The sequence below is a fragment of the Octopus sinensis genome, linkage group LG19 (genome assembly GCF_006345805.1).
Source record: "Octopus sinensis linkage group LG19, ASM634580v1, whole genome shotgun sequence".
NCBI classification, from domain to species: Eukaryota; Metazoa; Mollusca; class Cephalopoda; order Octopoda; family Octopodidae; genus Octopus; species Octopus sinensis.
The window spans coordinates 48,843,509-48,862,923 of NC_043015.1; the positions used below are offsets into that span (position 1 = coordinate 48,843,509).

At 36.7% G+C, this 19,415-nt stretch overlaps 2 protein-coding genes across 8 annotated transcripts; one reads left to right on the forward strand and one right to left on the reverse strand.

The window, feature by feature from the left end:
• Positions 1-429: 429 nt before the first annotated feature.
• LOC115222090 (serpin B4) lies at positions 430-10,429 on the forward strand. Of its 5 annotated transcripts, none has more exons than XM_036511098.1 (5): positions 430-854; positions 5,346-5,395; positions 6,966-7,100; positions 7,279-7,445; positions 9,095-10,429. In XM_036511098.1, the coding sequence occupies exons 4-5, from the start codon at positions 7,382-7,384 to the stop codon at positions 10,267-10,269; spliced, it is 1,239 nt and encodes a 412-aa protein (XP_036366991.1). In that variant the 5' UTR covers positions 430-854; positions 5,346-5,395; positions 6,966-7,100; positions 7,279-7,381; the 3' UTR covers positions 10,270-10,429. The 5 variants fall into 5 exon arrangements, with proteins under 5 accessions (XP_036366991.1, XP_036366993.1, XP_036366992.1 ...); XM_036511097.1 differs by lacking the exon at positions 430-854 and adding an exon at positions 4,868-4,998; XM_029792188.1 differs by lacking the exons at positions 430-854; positions 7,279-7,445 and adding an exon at positions 4,868-4,998.
• Positions 1,025-14,620, reverse strand: LOC115222091 (leukocyte elastase inhibitor-like). Of its 3 annotated transcripts, none has more exons than XR_005002965.1 (3): positions 13,498-13,609; positions 3,695-5,154; positions 1,025-1,357 (listed from the first exon to the last, which is right to left on the reverse strand). XR_005002965.1 is itself a non-coding variant. In XM_029792192.2 (2 exons), exon 2 carries the CDS (start codon positions 5,131-5,133, stop codon positions 3,961-3,963), a length of 1,173 nt encoding a protein of 390 aa, XP_029648052.1. In that variant the 5' UTR covers positions 5,134-5,154; positions 14,450-14,620; the 3' UTR covers positions 3,436-3,960. The 3 variants fall into 3 exon arrangements, 1 of the variants encoding a protein (XP_029648052.1); XR_005002966.1 differs by having other exon boundaries at positions 1,028-1,148; XM_029792192.2 differs by lacking the exons at positions 1,025-1,357; positions 13,498-13,609 and adding an exon at positions 14,450-14,620 and having other exon boundaries at positions 3,436-5,154.
• Between the last annotated feature and the right edge of the window lie 4,795 nt (positions 14,621-19,415).

A 19,415-nucleotide genomic window follows, 5' to 3' on the forward strand; every position in this document is an offset into this window, starting at 1 on the left:
GTTGCTTCACACCGAAGCTAGGTAAATAAAACCTTTGAACAGAGATTGTCGGAAGCGACACCTACTGGTTTGGCTACGTTGCATTGAAAAGGGGCAATACCCCGAAACGCGTCTGTAGCTGCCGGCCAAGTAGTGTGGAGCGACTGACCTCCCTTGTTCAAAGGTTATATGGATACAGTTTGTGTATCAAATAGCTAACTTAAGGCGATGGCCTCATGGAGCTAATAAGCGGTCAGCTTTATTCTTATTTTTATAAGAATGACATATTAGTATGGCGATAACTAATATTTTCCGGGAACGCTGCTGTTGTTCTCTTTTAGAGAGACTTAGTAATTTTAATATTTCTATTATATATATATATGTATATATATATATACATATGTATATATATATATATATATATATATATTACATACAAAAGTTTAAAATGTTCTGAAAAAGGTAAGGAATTACAAAATTACAAAACAAAAGAATATGAATTGAATTAAGGAAATTTATTTAATAATTAACAAGTAAACATTAAACAGATATTATGGGAAGATATTGTCAAAATGATGGCATTTTTTTTTTTTTTTTTTTTTCTTTAAAAAATGTTGCAGTCTTCATTTATAATCAGCTATTCATTTTGCCATGTGTATTTAATAGGTGCTGAAATGGAACTGTCAGCTTTTACGTCACGCAGGCTTCAGTACAGCTGTTTATTATTTATTTCACAGACAAATATTATAAACCCATTTGTTACCATGTTCCTGTTGAGATATGTTGCTTTTGTTCCAGTTAGTCTTGAAAAACAATGAAGGGATTTGTAGAATACTGTCGCAGTTATTAAGGTGTCCACAAGATGGAATCTTGAGGTAGGTTTTTTTTTTAAAATTTAGATCACTTTAAAACAGGTCCCTTTTATCATAGAACCAGGTGTGGTGGTCTCTGGCAGTGAGTTGCTATCATCAGATTTCTTATGTCGTTAGTTGCTGCCAAATTAAGTTGAAACTCATCAGAAACTATGCCAATTAAATGTCTTTTTCAATTAACAATCAGCTGTACAAGCCAACAAGAGAATTGCTACATGGTCCCTCAATTAGCTGGAAATAGCAGCCAAATCTCTCTCAAATCAAACTTTATGGTCTTAAAAAAAAAGGAATGACACACTGAATAATGTGGCCCTAGATAAATGTGACAGGGTGATCATTATGCCAATTAAATGTCTTCATTTTTTTATTGTAAATACCATTTCAATTAACAATCAGCTGTACAAGCCAACAAGAGAACCACTACATGGTCCCTCAATTAGCTGGAAATAGCAGCCAAATCTCTCTCAAATCAAACTTTATGGTCTTAAAAACAATGGAATGACACACTGAATAATGTGGCCCTAGATAAATGTGACAGGGTGATCATTGCTAGAATGTTTTTGATCATATCTTTGCTTGATTGGCACTGACCTGAGGCTTGAGTAACAACAAAACAAACCCTAGTATGATTTATTATTGTGACGATGGATAATAGCCTTGTACTCTGCATGAAACGTGGATCATCAGTTCAGTTATATTTTTGCCAAATATAGGTTTCAAATTTTGGCACAAGGCCAGCAATTTCGGGGAAGGGGGATAAGTCAAGCACATCACCCCCAATGCTTGACTTATAATTGGTTTATCAACCCTGAAAGGATGAAGGCAAAGTTGACCTTGACGGCATTTTGAACTTCGAACGTGAAGCCAGAATTACATGCCAAATATCGCATCTGAGGATGAATAGAGGAGGCAAAATGTGTTTTCCGACAAAAAAAAAATATTTTAAAATTGTGTTTTAGAAAAATCAAAAAAATCAATAAAGCCCAAATTTGTATCTATGACTACTACTACTTCCATTACCACTACTACAACAGGTAGGTAATTTATCTGTGTCCGATAACCACAAAGCCCTTGTTTTCAGTGACTCTACAGTCCAAGCTGGAGGCTCATGGGTGCCCACAGATGTCGCAGTGATAGTCTGTTGACTGGATTGAGGCAGATGCTGCTCTGTGATGCCTTTCCTTTGTAGCATCGAGATGCTATTGCTTGTCTTCTTTTACGGAAGCTGCAGTTCAAAAGGTGAAAGACTTCCACATTGATCTGCCTGTGGCAGAAGCTTTGTGTTTGTGTGGCCAAATGCTGCTCCATTTGAGGTTATTTTTCAGAATGTCTTTGTACTTTAGCTTAGATCTTCCTCGCTCGCATGAGCCCTGCACGAGCTCACTGTACAACAGCTGTCTGGGTGCACAGTTGTCAGTCATTCTGATGACATGGCCAGTCCAGCGTACCTGAGCCTTCAGCAACATTGATTCAATGCTTGTTGAACAAGCTCTGTCCAGTGCCTTTTGGTTTGTTACACTGTCCTGTCAGCGAATGCCCATGATCCTGTGCAGTGCCATTACGTGAAACTGTCCCATCTGTTTGACGTGCCAATACTATAGGATCCATATTTGACATCCACAGATGTAATGTAGAAATGACTACAGCTTTGTTGATAGTCTTATGCCATTCTGCTGGCAGAAGGCTGACAATTTTAGTGGGAAGTGGCAGGGGTGTAGTCAGGTATATCAAACCCTAGTACTTGACTGATACTTCATTTTATTGATCCTGAAAGGATGAAAGGCGAAGTTGACCTTAGCAGGTTTTGAATTAAGAATGCAAAGAACAAGAAATACTGTCAGCTTGCCATTTTAATAATCTTTTCTACCCTAAGCACAAGGCTTGAAATTTTGGGGGAGTGGGGCCAGTCAATTAGATCGACCTCAGTACACAACTGGTACTTAATTTATCGACCCCGAAAGGATGAAAGGCAAAGCTGACCTCGGCGAAATTTGAACTAAGAAGCTTGCCATTTTAATAATAATGATAATAATGTTTTTTTTTCAAATTTTAGCATAAGGCCAGTAAGTTCAAGGGGGAGAGAAGGGGGTAAGTTGATTACATCAACCCAGTCCACAACTGGGTTTACTTTATCAACCCCGTAAAGATGAAAAGCAAAGTTGACCTCAGTGGAATTTGAACTCGGAACTATGAAGGCAGATGAATTGCCAATAAGCATTTTACCTGGCATGCTAACAATTCTGCCAGCTCATCACCTCAATAATAATAATAATAATAATAATAAAGCATGTTGTCGTACACCTGAACAGTGTAGAAATGTATGCTCATTAATCTAAATATATCTGAGCAGTGTAATATGATCATTAGCAAAACTAAATCTAACAATGTATACAATAGGCTTGTTAATATAAATATACCTGAGCAGAGTATACAACAGGCTTCTTAATAACCTGAGCAGTGTATGCAATAAGCTTAATATAAATATACCTGAGCAGCGTATACAAGTCTTGTTAATATAAACATACCTGAGCAGCGTATACAAGTCTTGTTAATATAAACATACCTGAGCAATGTATAAAATAGGTTTGTTAATATAAACATACCTGAGCAGCGTATACAAGAGGTTTGTTAATATAAACATACCTGGGCAGCGTATACAAGAGGTTTGTTAATATAAACATACCTGGGCAGCGTATACAAGAGGTTTGTTAATATAAACATACCTGGGCAGCATATACAAGAGGTTTGTTAATATAAACATACCTGGGCAGCGTATACAAGAGGTTTGTTAATATAAACATACCTGGGCAGCGTATACAAGAGGTTTGTTAATATAAACATACCTGGGCAGTGTATACAAGAGGTTTGTTAATATAAACATACCTGGGCAGTGTATGCATTAAGCTTAATATAAATAAACCTGAGCAGTGCAATAAGCTTGTTAGTATAACAGATTTTGGTGACAGTTTATAAAGTCTCACCTTCCATTCCCATATTTCATAAATGTTAATCGTAAGAAAATTATTGAAGATATTTGAATATATTTTGATATTACAGTTTAGTTGGATATTGTGCAAAGAATTCTAATGTCATGGAACATAAAATAAGTTTAAGGCTTATTTAATTTTCCCATGAACAAAATCATTTGTGATCTTTTGTCAACAATAAGGAACACAAAAGGATGGTTTGCAATGAATTTCAGTGGTGGCATCCTCACCATTGCACACCGAGTCATGACAATTGCTGCTGTTGCTGCTGCTGCTTCCGTACCTTCTTCATTGACCTCCACAAATGCTTTATGAAATACTTCACTGACGTAGAGAGGGCAATTGCTAATACCTGACAAATCAGCTTTCTGTTGGTCAAAAAGGTCTGCCATTCCTAAAGATACCAGATGTTGTTTTAATTCAAAACTAGATTCCATTTTGAATTTTGGTAGCTTTACTTCAACTTCCCCAGAGTGAAATTGCTGGTTTTCTATAATGGACTGAAGAAAATCTGACGATATACTTTTATGTAATGCTTCGATGCCATCAATCTGGTTTGGTAGGATTATATACATACTCAGGCAAGAACCTTCATAAGGTAACTCTAGAATCTGGCAATCGTGTTTAGAATCCTGTCTCAATCTGAATGATTTCTTTATAAACATCATATCAACTGGAACTTTCTCTGTTGAACTTTTGAAAAAATCTTCCGATTTTGTCAAACTGGGATTAAATTTATTGCCCCAGTTTCCTTTAAAATATATAGCATTCACTAAAACAAGAGCAGTATCAGAATTTAAATAACCATCAGGAATAATATCTTTGATTTTATCTTTTGTAATATCTTGAACCCAGTTATTAATTTTCTTAGCAGCATCTTTCGGTGCTTGGCCAAAATCCAAATTTTCACTGAGAGAATGATACATCTTCTTGATTTCTTCAAAATATTTAGTAAGTAGCTCAAAATTAATGTTGATATACATACGGTTTGCAGTATGCAAGTCAAAATTTTTAATTTCTTCCAACAGGCTAATATATTTTCTATGGGCATCATGAACCACTGTTTTTGTTGATCCATCAATCTGGAGTGTTTTTTCCATCTGTGAAGCAGTATTTTGTCTGGCTCCAGCGTATACCATCGATAAAGCAACAAAAATACTGTAAGGAGATACAAATATATTTTTGTCTTCGCCTTCATATGTTTTAAGGGTATTGTACAAGTCATAAGTAAATTTAGTTAAAGATGAACCGACACCCAATACATTTTCATCCAATTTTGCAATATTTCTCGCCATAGTGTTGAGTGTAACAAATATCTGAAATGGTAAATGAAAATAATAAGCATTATTTTAGCTGTTCAAGACATTGTTCTGTAATAATATTTCAGAGAAATTTTTCATCAAACGGTTGTTTATTTAATACTTATTAGTGGATAAAAAGTATGTTTTACCACGTGCAGTATATACATATACCCATTATTTAAACATTTTTTTCTTTTTTTGTTTAGGCATAGAGGATCTTTTCGGATTGAACGGCAGCTTTTAACATAATTTCTAGGTAACTAAAAAATTTTTAATTTCGTATACTGGTAGAATGTGTTTATAAAACATCTTTTTCTCTTGGCTTTATTGAGAAAATTCTATAGTTTGTAAGATATTTGTTGTTGTTTTTTCTTCAATTTCTGCAATTTCAACCAATCACTCACATCTATTGAGGTAAAAAAACATTCTGTGCCATATGAATATGTCCCTTGTTTAAGAAACAGATTGGTTTATTTACATTTGTGAAGAAAAAAAGATACCCTTCCGCCCACCCCTAACCCTGACCCTAAAACAGATTGAAATGCAATAGATCGATACTAGGGTCGTAATTATGGGTGACAATTTCATATGACACCGCTAGAAAAAAACTGCCGTTCAAACCGAAAAGATCCGGCATAGAGAGAAGTGAAACTCCATCCCACTATCAGAATTCATTGGCAACTCAAAGAACCATACATTAAATGACCCCAACAATCATCTAGAACTTAAAGAACTTCAGAATAAACAACCCGCTATGGTCAGCTGAAATAGTGTTGCAAAGGCAAAACTTAAAATGGGAAAGGCAGTGGGGACAACTTATGCATAACAGAAAAACTAAATGTATTAACTTTACAAGTAAACATGTTTTTAGAACGGAAAGAAACCTTCTCCACCTGTCCACAAGCCAATGCTGTCAAACCACATACTTTTAAGCACTTCTCTGGTCTAGAAAAGTCTCAGCTCCAGCCTGTCTCATCCTGTAGCTTTTCCTCCTCTATATGAGTTATCTCCCTTGTTTTCTCAAACCACCCCCAACAACATTAATATATCCACCGGACACCCTAACAATCTCCATATTGGGGGATGAATACATACTATAACCCCCTACCCTTTCTCTAATATCCCTTTTCCCTTCAACCCCTATATCAAACACCAAGACCTTACAATCAAGACATGTACATCTATATCTATGTTTTTATTTTGGTTTCAAATTCTGCCACAAGACCAGCAATTTCAAGGGAGGGTTTTAAGTTGATTGCTTTGACCCTCCAGTGCTCAACTAGTACTTCTTTTATCGACCCCAAAAGGATGGACAGTAAAGTCAACCTCAGCAGAATTCGAATTCAGAACGTAAAGACAGACAAAAATGCCATCAAGCTTTAGTCCAGTGTACAAACAATTCTACCAACTCGCTGCCTTGTCTATGTTCTGTATTGGAATGCATCTCATTACTTCAACATAAAAACCATTTGGCGTCTGTACATAAAACAAGATGAACTGTCATGAACTCTAGGTTTCAACTTCCTATGGCCAACACATTATTATGAAATAAAATATAAGCTATCACAATCTAAGTGTTGCCAAATAGAGAAGTGTCTGTTCACAGGAGGAGTAATATGACACCAGACCTGGGCACATATGGAAGTTTCTTAATTGAAACAGTTGTTATGTTGCTTTGTCACTCTCCTTTCCTACTCCGTCTACAACACCAAAAATTGCTGAGTCCTCAAAGGTTACTTTTATAGATACCATTTATGCATCATACAATCGCAATCTCCCATTGGTTTATTCCTTTATCAATTTTTCCTTTTATTTGCTTATTTCAGCTGTTGAACCATCCATTGGGTCCATTTCACTTCAAAACTCTGCTTCATCCAACTCACCTCATTCAATCATCACCACCACCACCACAACCACAACTTTAATGTCCACTTTCCCATGCCTGCATGGGTCAAATGAAGGTAATTAATTCTGTCCTACCAAACTTAAAACCATTTCACTATAGAAATCAGTCTGTTGACATTGTTTTGTTTGCTAGTTTCCTTTGTGTCATGATTCACAATGAAGACAAATACAACCATAAAAAACCAATACTTTTCGAAAATAACTTATTCTACACAACTTGCTTGCTTTTCTCAGCTGTTTGTAAACTCTTTCTGTGGATATTATTGTAAAAACTTGCCCAATACAAATCTGAAATCAATCCTCAGTCAAGTCTGTATTTGGATAAGTCTTAACAAAGATGTTAAAGAAACGAGATGGATTTGTCTTGCTGTTCATAGTTGTTACCCTACAAACTATAACAGGTATGTTTGCGTTCATATATATATATATATATATATATATACACACACATTCACCACTAATTTGTATTATATTTTAGTATATATACATGTAATATATTGTTTGTTTTTATGTTCAGTTATATTAAAAACAGTTTTACTTTAATCTGATGGATTACTCTGTACTTTTGTAGAGTACAAATTTATTATTCTTAAACAAGAATGTTGTTGACTGTGACTTCGAAGTTTTTGCTAGCCAAGACATTAGGTAAGGAGGGAGACCTTTATTAGAGTTAGTTTGAACTTCATATATTTTCTTTGGGTGTGTGGGTTTGAGTTGGGTGGTAATTAGGCTTTTGTGGTAGGTTGTCATGGACAAGTGTTTGGGAAAATTTTTTAATTGATTAGAACAGTTACGAGATAGTTTTTATGGAATACATGTACTTCTGTAATGTGGCCATCATCTAATGTCATGGGGAACCAGATTTGGAATAGCTTTTGGTGACTGTTCTTCCCAATTTAAAACAATAGTACCACTTGTGACATTGCATACAGATCAAACAATCTTTCCCGCTGGAACATTAGAAAAAAATCTCTGTAAAAGTTTTTTTCCAAATTGAAATAAAACTTCACAAAAACATGATGCTTTTCCAAACCTTTCACTCTTCAATTAATGACAAATCGCTATACACATGTTCACCAGGCATATATTCATATGGCATACATCTTCACTAGATATATATGTTCACTAGACATATTTATTCATAATACTTATATGTTCACTTGATATATCTTCATTAGACATATGTTCACTATAACCAAAGACTTTTTGATATGGCTGTTATTTAACTGAAAGTCAAGATCACCCATATAACAGCATCACAGTCACAAACCCATTGCACCAAATGGTTGGTGCAGTTTCAAAAGTTTGGGTTCATTATTGGACAAACCTTGTAATCTTTTATTTCATCCAATCTTTTGCTCTCTCTCTCTCCTGCCCCTATTTACCCACTCATCATTTTTCTCCTTTCTAAATATTGGGAAATCATGCAATCCTACCTTCACACTTTATCCCCTCATCTTCTAGCATAAAGTCAACATCCCTTCCCTTGGGGGTTTGTAGTCTCACAAGCTGCATGGCAAACTCACTAGAGCTGATGGCATGGAAGAAAAAAAAAACCTACCCCATACATGATGTAAAGTGGTTGGCATTAGGAAGGGGTCATCCAGCTGTAGAAACATTACCAAAGCAGAAGTAAAAGAGCACAATGCAGTTCTTGGACCCATCAGACCCTAGCAACTCATCCAACCCATGCCGGCATGGAGCATGGACAGTAATTGGTGATGATTACGATGATGAAATATGTCAGTTCAACTAAACTGTTGAAATAGTGTTGTCCTAGTTTTGGGACTTCCATCTAAATATGTGCCAAGGTCAAATTAAGCTCATTACCCCTTTAACTTAATACTTCTATTGTAATTGCTGATCTAAATATTGCTTTAGAAAGATTTATGAAGCTGCTTGAAGGTGATAATTTTGGAGTGAGAATACAATTAAATCGATTATGGAATTAATGAATAAATTTTTGGTGTTCACTAATAATTTGGTCTGAAATTATTTTGTGCTTGTGGAATTCTTAAATAACCTAAATTGCACTTTTTAATTTTTATAGAAATTAATAGCAAGATGATGAACTCATCCAACCAGCACCAAGAGATTAAAAACCTGGCTGCATCAATTGATCATTTTACATCCAGCCTTTTTCAAGAAATGGTCATAGGAACCAATGAAAATGTCTTCATGTCCCCCTTCAGTGTTGCTACCATTTTATCAATGGTTTATTTAGGAGCAAAACAAATCTCAGCTGAGCACTTGAAAAATGTTTTGAATGTAACTTCAACACCAAATGATTTAGCTTTAGCTTATAAAAAATATTTTTCGGTTCAGAAGAATTCAAATGAAGCTAACATGAGTAAATCGGTGAATCGTTTGTACGTTGAGGATAAATTCCCTGTTTCAGAAAGCTATAAGCACAAGATTTTAGAATATTTTTTCACGGATGTTAAAAATGTAGATTTCTTTAAAAATGCTGAAAGAATAAGAATTGATATTAATAAGTGGGTGAAGAATGAGACTTATAACAAAATCACAGATCTGTTACCAAGTAAAAGTTTGTCCTCTGATACAGTGTTACTTCTCGTTAATGCCATGCACTTTGAAGGAATGTGGGCTGCAAGATTCCCAGAAAGAGTAACATCATCTAGAGAGTTTCATCTAAGTTCTGGCAAGACTGTATCTTGTGATTCTATGTTTATATCTGAAGATTTTAATACCAAAATAAGCCAGAACTATAAAGCTGTAGAGTTACCTTACATGGGAGTGAAATTTAGTATGTTTGTAATTCTTTCTAATAAAATGGATGGTCTTGCTGCTTTAGAGAAGGAAATTAATGCACAATTTCTCAAAGAAACTACAGAGAGAAAAGGCTTTGAACGATTATCTCTGGAGTTATATTTACCAAAGTTTCATTTTCAAAGTGCTTTCGAGTTATCTGATACTTTACAAAAACTTGGTCTTTCTGATATTTTTGATGCCAGCAAAGCGAATTTATCAGGAATAAGTAGTGAGAAGGATTTGTATGTGAGTAAATTCTTTCATAAAACATTTATTGATGTAAATGAAAAAGGAACAGATGCTCATGCCGCAAGCGGAGAAGTGGTAATTAATCCAGTATCAGCCCAGACTGGAACGAAATTTGATGTTAATCACCCGTTCATATTTTTAATTGCTGACAGAAGAACTAAATTGATTTATTTCATCGGCAAGGTAACAAACCCAGCAGCTTAAGAACATTTCCCTTCCCATCACCCTATCAAGAAATGGTAAAATGATAAACCTTACAACATTATAAGGTCTCAGAATTTTAACAAAGTAGATTTGATTGAAATTATTCAAAAACTTTATTGGGAATACCAAATAAAAAGTTTTTAAAATACATTGAAAGCTATGTGTGAGTTTGTTCATTTTTATTTGGTCACCATCACTGGTGAAAATGTTCAGTTTTTATGTTGAAGTCAAAAGAATTTATAAACTTATGAGAGAACATGAATAAATTCCTTTTTGGAATTGGCTCTCAAAGCACACGTAAATCTATAAATAACAGCACATAAGTATTTGGTTGAAAAAAATCATGGATAGCAAAAGACAGAGGCTGCCTTCAATATTTTCCATCCAAAATAACTTTTCAATCCACTATTTATTTGCTATTACTTATAGCTTTATATCTGTTTCAAGAGCCAGTTTTAAAAAAAAGTGCAAAATCTGATTTTTTTTTTTTTTTTTTAATGAGAGATTGTTATCAGAAACTAAGAAAATAAAACAATTCAAAAGATTATGTAAATGATATACAGCTATCATAATGGGTAGCAATAGATAAAATAGACAAGTGAAATGTTGTAGTCTGGATATATCGGTAGGAAGGTTTAGTTTTGTGAAGTGGAGGCTTGTATTAATACTAATTCTGTTTATTACATAGTTGTGATATATTTTATAGTTTATGGTATGGTCTTTAGAGACATGGAGTTTATTTACAAACTGATATTCCTTACTCGACACATTGCATAAATCAGAGATCAATGGACTCTCTTCATTTGAGCCACTACTTTTCCACATCAACAGATCACAGATTTGGGGCTACAGACGTGTGATTAGAATGTCAGAGAAGAAAAATTGCACGACAAATTCTTCAAGCCAAGCTGAGCCAGCTGAGAGCAAACTTAGAGGTAGAGCATAAGTGAGATGGTTGGATAAAATTCATAGTTATAGTCAGCCACACTTGGGAATCCATCCAGGAAGCGGAAAGAAGGAGTTTCCTGAAGAATCTACTCCCCACAACCAGCAGGAATAGGATAATATCCATAGTCTTAGATGTGCTTGGGAACTCAGCCAGAAAAGTCTGATGATGGTTGCTTCTAATAGTACGTAATGGAGGAGGTGCCTGGTGATTCTATTCCCATGGCTCTACCAGGAAGATGGCAGGTTAGATGGAGCAATATTCCAGTTTAGCTTAATGAATAAGACAGCAGTAATGGTACACAAGAACTGCAGAAGGAGTAGAGAGATAAGGTAAGGGGTTAGTGTGGGTGGTCTAGTAATGTGGTAACATTGTATCAAAGACAGAATGTCTTGAAAAAGATCTGGTTAAAGAAAGTGGGTAATTGAAAACAGCGGTGCCCCAGCATGGCTGCAGCTCTGAGCTGAAACCAATTAAAGAATTATTGTAGTTAACCCTTTAACATTCAGATTATTGTGGTAAATCTAGGGCTTATTTATTTACATTGTCTTGGATTAACCATAAATTATTTTGTGCCTTCAAGAGTTTGAAGATGTGGGTATTTATTTTTAGAATGACATTGTAGGGTAGGTGTGAGAGGCCACTTTGAACATAAATCAGGTAGAATATTTTGGTTGGGTAATGTTGGTTTAAATGCCAAAGTGTTAAACTTGTAAAATATGTATTCACGTTTCATGAAAAACCTTTTATTTCATTATTCTTTAAAGATACCAAAATAAATAGGGTTCTTAATGACTCTTTATCCAGTTTTTATATTGTTTGGGTCAGGAAGTTAGAAACAAGGAGAGAATTCTTTGAAACTTATATCAATAGTTCTTGGGATTTTCTTTTTTTTTTTTTTGTGTTAAAGAAAGCAATCAGGTGACAAAGTGACAATGTGATTTAGTCAACGATACTCAAGGAATTTTAAACACTTGTCTGATCCTTTTCAGAATCTCAGGCATTCTGAGAAACTACTAACATCACTTGATAGAATGTGTGCCTCTCCACAAACTTTGTTTCTTCATAAATGTTTGGAATATACTGTAATATAATATGATATAATACAATATATATATATATATATAAAGATGTTCAATGAATACGTTTCTGACCTAGTTGATTGTGGTTATATTTGGAATTTAGAGAGAAAAGAAGTAAGGGAGGCAACTCATCAAAATGTGTGAGGAGACAAAGTCGAAGAGTGAATTGGCCTACCTCTCAATAATAATAATAATTGTGTACAGTGCTCGGGTGCACTACAACTCATCTAAAGTGTATATATAATCAGGTGTAGTTTCGGCGGATTTCGGAAAGCATGAGGGCCTTAAAGGATGCAGTGTCATGGCAGTCAACAACTGACGCAGGCAGTTTATTCCATGCTTCAGCAACTCTATTATATATTATAATAGAGGCTCCGACCCCATCAACACTGGCGGCAGCAACAACAATAACAGTAATGCCAGCACCTGCAGCACTGGACATGAGCAGGGATGAAAAACATCAATAGAGGAGCAAGAAACGAGGTGGGGAGTCTTAGAATGTGCTAGAAACAACAGCCAGATGTCTCTTAAATCACACATTTTCCTCTGGAATTATTACCATTGTTTTTAAAACCGAAAATGTTTCTCTCGTGGATTTTAAGTGCGTAGTGAAAAAAAAAAAAACAAACAAAAAACGTCCCAAATCCGTCCGGTCTGGGGTGGTAAGAGTGAAAAAAAAATCATAAATTTTCAAATTTTTTTACTTTATTCGTGAAAATATGCTTCTCATCATTCCGAAGATTACTGGAAAAAAAAATTAGGAAAATCCGTCAAAACGGAGAAATTCTGACATGTGTGGGCCGTCTGATCCGAAACACCGCCCCCGCGTACCGTTCCAAAAATATTTGCCTACAAATTTCTTTGTAATCGTAATCTACACCGTTTGAAGGGTTGTTGTATAAAATTTCATTAAAAATACCCACTTTCCTGAGAGTTTTGAGGGGTGGGGGATATCGGGTCGAGTGAATTTTCCGAAACACCTCTCCCCAATATCTCGGAAAACTTTTTCCAACAAGTCCTTACATACACTTAATCTACAGGATTTAAGTATTTGTTGAACATTTCATTTTAAAGTTATGGAAATGAAGTCTGGAAGTGGCTACGGAGATTCCAGAAAAATGCCAAAAATCGGCATTTACCAATTTTTCCCCTCTCTACCTCTCAAATGTGTCCATTATCGAATATCTGAGATACACGCACGTGTCGGTGTTGCAACCTGTTGTTAAATGTAATTAACGAAGTCATAGAAGGGCAGAGACTAAGTACTCATTAATAGACTTAATCTTCGCTCGTTAATTTTCTTTTTACTAAAATGGGGGCGGGACGGGCGGAGGTCTTTCGAGTTACATTGATAGAACAGTTGGAATTCGTTAAAAGTGATGTCCGTTATTAGGTTTCTAATTACAAAAGTTAATTAAAAAAAAAGAATTCCATCGATGGAGATGGGTTGTTCCAATATTATACAACACCATTATTAGTTTGCTTTTATTGAAATAACAGTTATTCATTAAGTTTGGCGGCGTAATAAAGACCCTAACCCTAATCGGATCTTTTCGGTTTGAACGGCAGTTTTTTCTAGCGGTGTCATGAAATTGTCACCCATAATTATGACCCTAGTATCAATCTATTGTATTTCAATCTTTTAGGGTTACGGGTGGGGGGAAGGGTATCTTTTTTTCTTCAGAAATGTAAATAAACCCAATCTGTTTCTTAAACGATGGACATATTCATACGGCACAGAATGTTTTCACCTCAATAGACGTCATTGATTGGTTGAAATTGCAGAAATTGAAGAAAAAACAACAACAAATATCTTACAAACTATAGAATTTTCTCAATAAAGCCAAGAGAAAAAGATGTTTTATAAACACATTCTACCAGTATACGAAGTTTAAAAGTGTTTAGTTACGTGGAAATTATGTTAAAAAACTGCTGGTCAAACCGAAAAGATCCCCCTAATCCTCTCTGGTGCCACCTGGAAGGTAAGGTGTGGTGTCCGCGTGCGGATGAATTCTTCTCGAGACCAGCCTCTTTGCAGAGATTTAAACCCAAACACCGGTTGTACGATTCTTTACTTTCGCCTTAAAATTTTATAGAAAGTTAGAAAAAGTAACAAACCGTGTCCATTATCGAATATCTGAAATACACGTACCTGTTGGTGTTGCGGGTCGTTGTTAAATGCAATTAACGAAGTGATAGAAGGGCAGGGCGTACCTTCGATTCTAATTCGACAAAACCAAAACAAAGGTTCGACTGTTTCCGTGACAACTCGACAATTCACTTCGGATATCTCCGTGACAGCTGCTAAAATGGGTGGATGAGAAGAAAGCTAAAGGTGTGTGTGTGTGCGTCGCTCTGTGTATGTGTGCTTGTTCTTGTCTGTGTCACGCCCACACACAGACAAGAACAAGCACGCATACACAACCCTTTAGCTTTCTTCTCCTCCACCCATTTCAGCAACTGTCACGAAGATATCCGAAGTTTTCTAAGCTTGTCACTTTGAAACGGGCGAAGATCAAGTCTATTTATAAGTACTTAGTCTCTGCCCTTCAATGACTTCGTTAATACCATTTAACAACAGGTTATAACACCAACACGTACGTGTATTTCAGGTATTCGATAATGGGCACATTTGCGGGGTAGAAAGGGGAAAATTTTTAAATGCCGATTTTGGGAATTTTTCTGGAATCTCCGTAGCCACTTCCAGACTTCATTTCCATAACTTTGAACTGAAATGTTCAACAAATACTTAAATCCTGTAGATTAAGTGTATGTAAGGACTTGTTGGAAAAAGTTTTCCGAGAAATTGGGGAGAGGTGTTTCGGAAAATTCACTCGACCCGATATTCCCCCCCGCCCTCATAACTCTCAGGAAAATGGGTATTTTTAATGAAATTTTATACAGCAACCCTTCAAACGGTGTAGATTATGATTACAAAGAAATTAGTTGGCCAAGTTTTTTTGGAACGGTACGTGGGGCGGAGTTTCGGTTCAGACTGCCCACATAACATAGGTCAGAATTTCTCCGTTTTGACGGATTTTTCTCATTTTGTTTTTCAGTACAGTCTTCGGAATGATAGGAGGCATCCTTTTGCGAACAAAGAAAAAAAGGCGATCCTTCGGTATAGGTACCGTAAGTACCGGAAGTGGTTTTCTTTCCATTTCTGAAGATAACAGAAATCTTTTTCTCCCACCCCTAACATTAACACAAACCCTAATCGTAACCCCCCATATATATAAAAAAAAAAACACTTTCTTGAAATGTATCCGGTACCTATACCGAAGTTACGCCGAAAAAAAATTTTGAAAAATTTTTTTTTTTCACTCTTACCCCCCAGTCCGAACCGATTTTGGACGTTTTTTCACTGCACACTTAAAACCCATGAGAGAAACATTTTCGGGTTTAAAAAATTTGGTAATAATTCCAGAGAAAAATGTGTGATTTAAGGGACATCTGACCATTGTTTCTAGCACATCCCAAGACCTCCCACTGCGTTTCTTCCCCCCCTCTCTCACATTTATTGATGTTTTTCAATATTTTTCTCCCCATAAACACATTTTATGGAATGATAATGCCAAAGTAACGCATGCTTAGTCCATTGTTGGGTGGGTTAGGTTTGAATAATTCACATACTTCGTTGTATCTTCCTGAAAAATGGATATTTTAAAATTAAATTTTCTAGGAAACATTCCAAATGGTGCAGATTATGATAATGTCAGAATTTAATACAATATATATATATATATCATCATCATCGTTTAGCGTTCGCTTTTCATGCTAGCATGGGTTGGACGGTTCAACTGGGGTCTGGGAAGCCAGAAGGCTGCACCAGGCCCAGTCTGATCTGGCAGTGTTTCTACGGCTGAATGCCCTTCCTAACGCCAACATTCTTTAAACTGATACATCTGTTTGTTGTCTACACCACCTGTCTTCGTCTTTTGTTTTTTTGTGAATTCTCCCCCTATACATACATATATATATATATATAGGGAGAGTTCACGAAAAAAACAAAAGATGAAGACAGGTGGTGTACAAAGTAAACAGATGTATTAGTATAACGCTCAGGAATAGAAAAAGTCTTTTACGTTTCAAGCCTACGCTCTTCTACAGAAATGAATACAGAAAAAACAAGGAGAGAAAAAAATGTGTATAGTGGCTAACGATCTATCATGGCGACATATATATATATATTATATATATATATATATATATATGTGTGTGTGTGTGTATATATATATATATATGTATATATATATGTGTGTGTGTAGTGGATCTTGCATGCATGAAGTGGATTCGATCCACCATATCCAAATTTAAATCAACACTGCAACAGAACTTTTCCCACGGTGGAACAATGGTTTTTCTGTGACAGCAGTTTTACATTTTCCAGATGCCTTTAGCTAGGCCAAAATAATGTCTTCACCACTTGACCCTTTCTAACCTCTTCTACTTCACCAAAAGCTAGAACAGAGATAACAAGACCACCAACTAAATTTATTGTTCTCAATGATTTGTCTATCCTTCTGGGTGGTCATCAAAGCAAGAATACCCCAAGCAAAAATCAGTTAGTCACAGTCGGTGATGACTCAATGACGTCTGGCTGACCAGCTAGAACCTTGGTGAGAGGGAGAAATGAAGTTCACTGACAGCAACTGTGAGACAACGTCCCACACCTTACAATTCTTACTTGCTCTAATTCTGTTCTCTTACAACATCATTCTATCTCTCTCTGTAATTACTACTAAACAATGAAGAGGATGCAAACACAAGCATTACTTTGCATGCTTTTGGATTTATCATAACCTGCCCGTCAAGGCAAGGTATTTGAAACGTGACGGTAAATAAATACTTTCCTAAAACTTCATGCGTTGTTTATCTTTCACATCTTACAACTTGCCATCCTACAGAATGCATTTATAACAGCAAATTTTTATCGTCACAACTGCTGACTCCACACACTTCATAATAATGCCTACCCATCAATATCTCCTGCAACATATATATATATATACTCTTTTACTTGTTTCAGTCATTTGACTGCGGCCATGCTGGAGCACCGCTGTTAATCGAGCAACTTGACCACGGGACTTATTCTTTGTAAGCCCAGTACTTATTCTATCGGTCTCTTTTGCCGAACCGCTAAGTGACAGGGACATAAACACACCAGCATCGGTTGTCAAGCAATGCTAGGGGGACAAACACAGACATACACGCACACACATATATACATATATACGACGGGCTTCTTTCAGTTTCCGTCTACCAAATCCACTCACAAGGCTTTGGTCGGCCCGAGGCTATAGGAGAAGACACTTGCCCAAGGTGCCACACAGTAGGACTGAACCCGGAACCATGTGGTTGGTAAACAAGCTACTTACAACGCAGCCACTCCAATTATAATTAAGGGTTTCTAAAAGATACCACCATGCTAGATAAAGCAGCTAAATGTTCATACAGCACCAGGAAAGAAGACAAAGAGACAAAATAAACTAGCAAAAAAATTATTAGATAATTCCAGATCTTTTTGCTAGTTTATTCACCAACAGCCCCGAATACTGATGGAGTTCAGGGCTGTTGGTGGTGGTGTCGATTATATTTTCATCCCTGCACGTGTTTCCTGTGCTGCAGTCATTGCTGCTGGTGCTTGTTTGTTTGTTTGTTGAGCGAAGCGGTCTTCGTTCCAGAGCTCGCAAGCTGTAGTGGGAGAAGTCCGAAACGTGGTCCTTTGCTATTCGTAAGACACACAGAAGAGAAAGCAGGGCAACCCCCGACACCGAGAGCATCGACGGATGGCTGAATGCGCATCCAGGCTCAGCAGTTGCATAGGGAGTCAGGGACAAGAAACAGAAGAAAGAGTGAGAGAAAGTTGGAGCGAAAGAGTACAACAGGGGTCGCCACCACCCCCTGCCGGAGCCTCGTGGAGCTTTAGGTGTTTTTGCTCAATAAACACACACAACGCTCGGTCTGGGAATCGAAACCGTGATCCTCCGACTGCGAGTCCGCTGCCCTAACCATTGGGCCATTGCGCCTCCACTTGCTGCAGGTGCTGGTGTTATTGTTATCGTTGTCGCTGACGCCAGTATTGATGTTCTTGATGGGGTCGGGGCTGCTTGTATTGTTGGACCAGGGGTTGCTGGAGCTGGCAACGGTGGAGGAGGTGGTGGTGACGACGGTAGTGCTATTGCCACTGCTGGTAATGGCAGGTAATTAAGGAATAGTCTATCTACATGTGTTATTGTTTTGAGGGAGTAAGGGTGGGGGCAAACCAAACAAGAGACACACTGACATCACACGCCCACAGAAATGCATGGTATGCACTGGGAATTCTCTCAAACAGCATCTTACCAATCATTTGTCCTCCTTTAGAGTCTCGGAAAGGAGAGACATGACATTGCTGGCTAGACATATCTGGCAATTAAGAGATGAAGGGATACCATACTCGATCGCATGGAACGAAGCATTGCCAAACACATGCATCCTGAACTCCAGGACAGAGATATTCAGGCCATGCTAGCATTTTAGAAGATTCCTGTTGGCATTTTGGAATCCACAAGCCAATACAGCCGGAAGCCAATAGCCAAGGCCACAGAGAAACAGTCATTTACCTTCAAGGTCCATTGGTGACCGCTAGGTGGCTGCACAGCTAAACCTCGATGATCAATGGCAAAGAGAGATAATCACCTCGTGTTTACTTTTATAGAGAGATATTTACCCCTCCTTATTTTGAAGAGGTCTTAAACCAGTAGTGTTTGGGGTATGAAGATATGCCGCCTTATGAGCAAGAAACCCAGTGTAACCCCATAACCCGGCCTCTATTATAATATATATATATATTTTGAGGAGAGGTAGGCTAATCTACACTCTTCGACTTTGTCTCCTCACACATTTTGATAAGTGATGAGTTGCCTCCCTTGCTCCTTTTCTCTACAAATTCCAATATAACCATAATCAACTAGGTCTGAAACGTACTCATTGAAAATCTTATTTTATATATATATATATATATATATATATATATATACATATGTGACCGTGTGTGTACTGTTGGCGATTTTTTTCCCTCTGTCTTCCCTTCTCTGGATCATTCCTTTTCTTATGTTTCTGACGAAGAGCTCCGC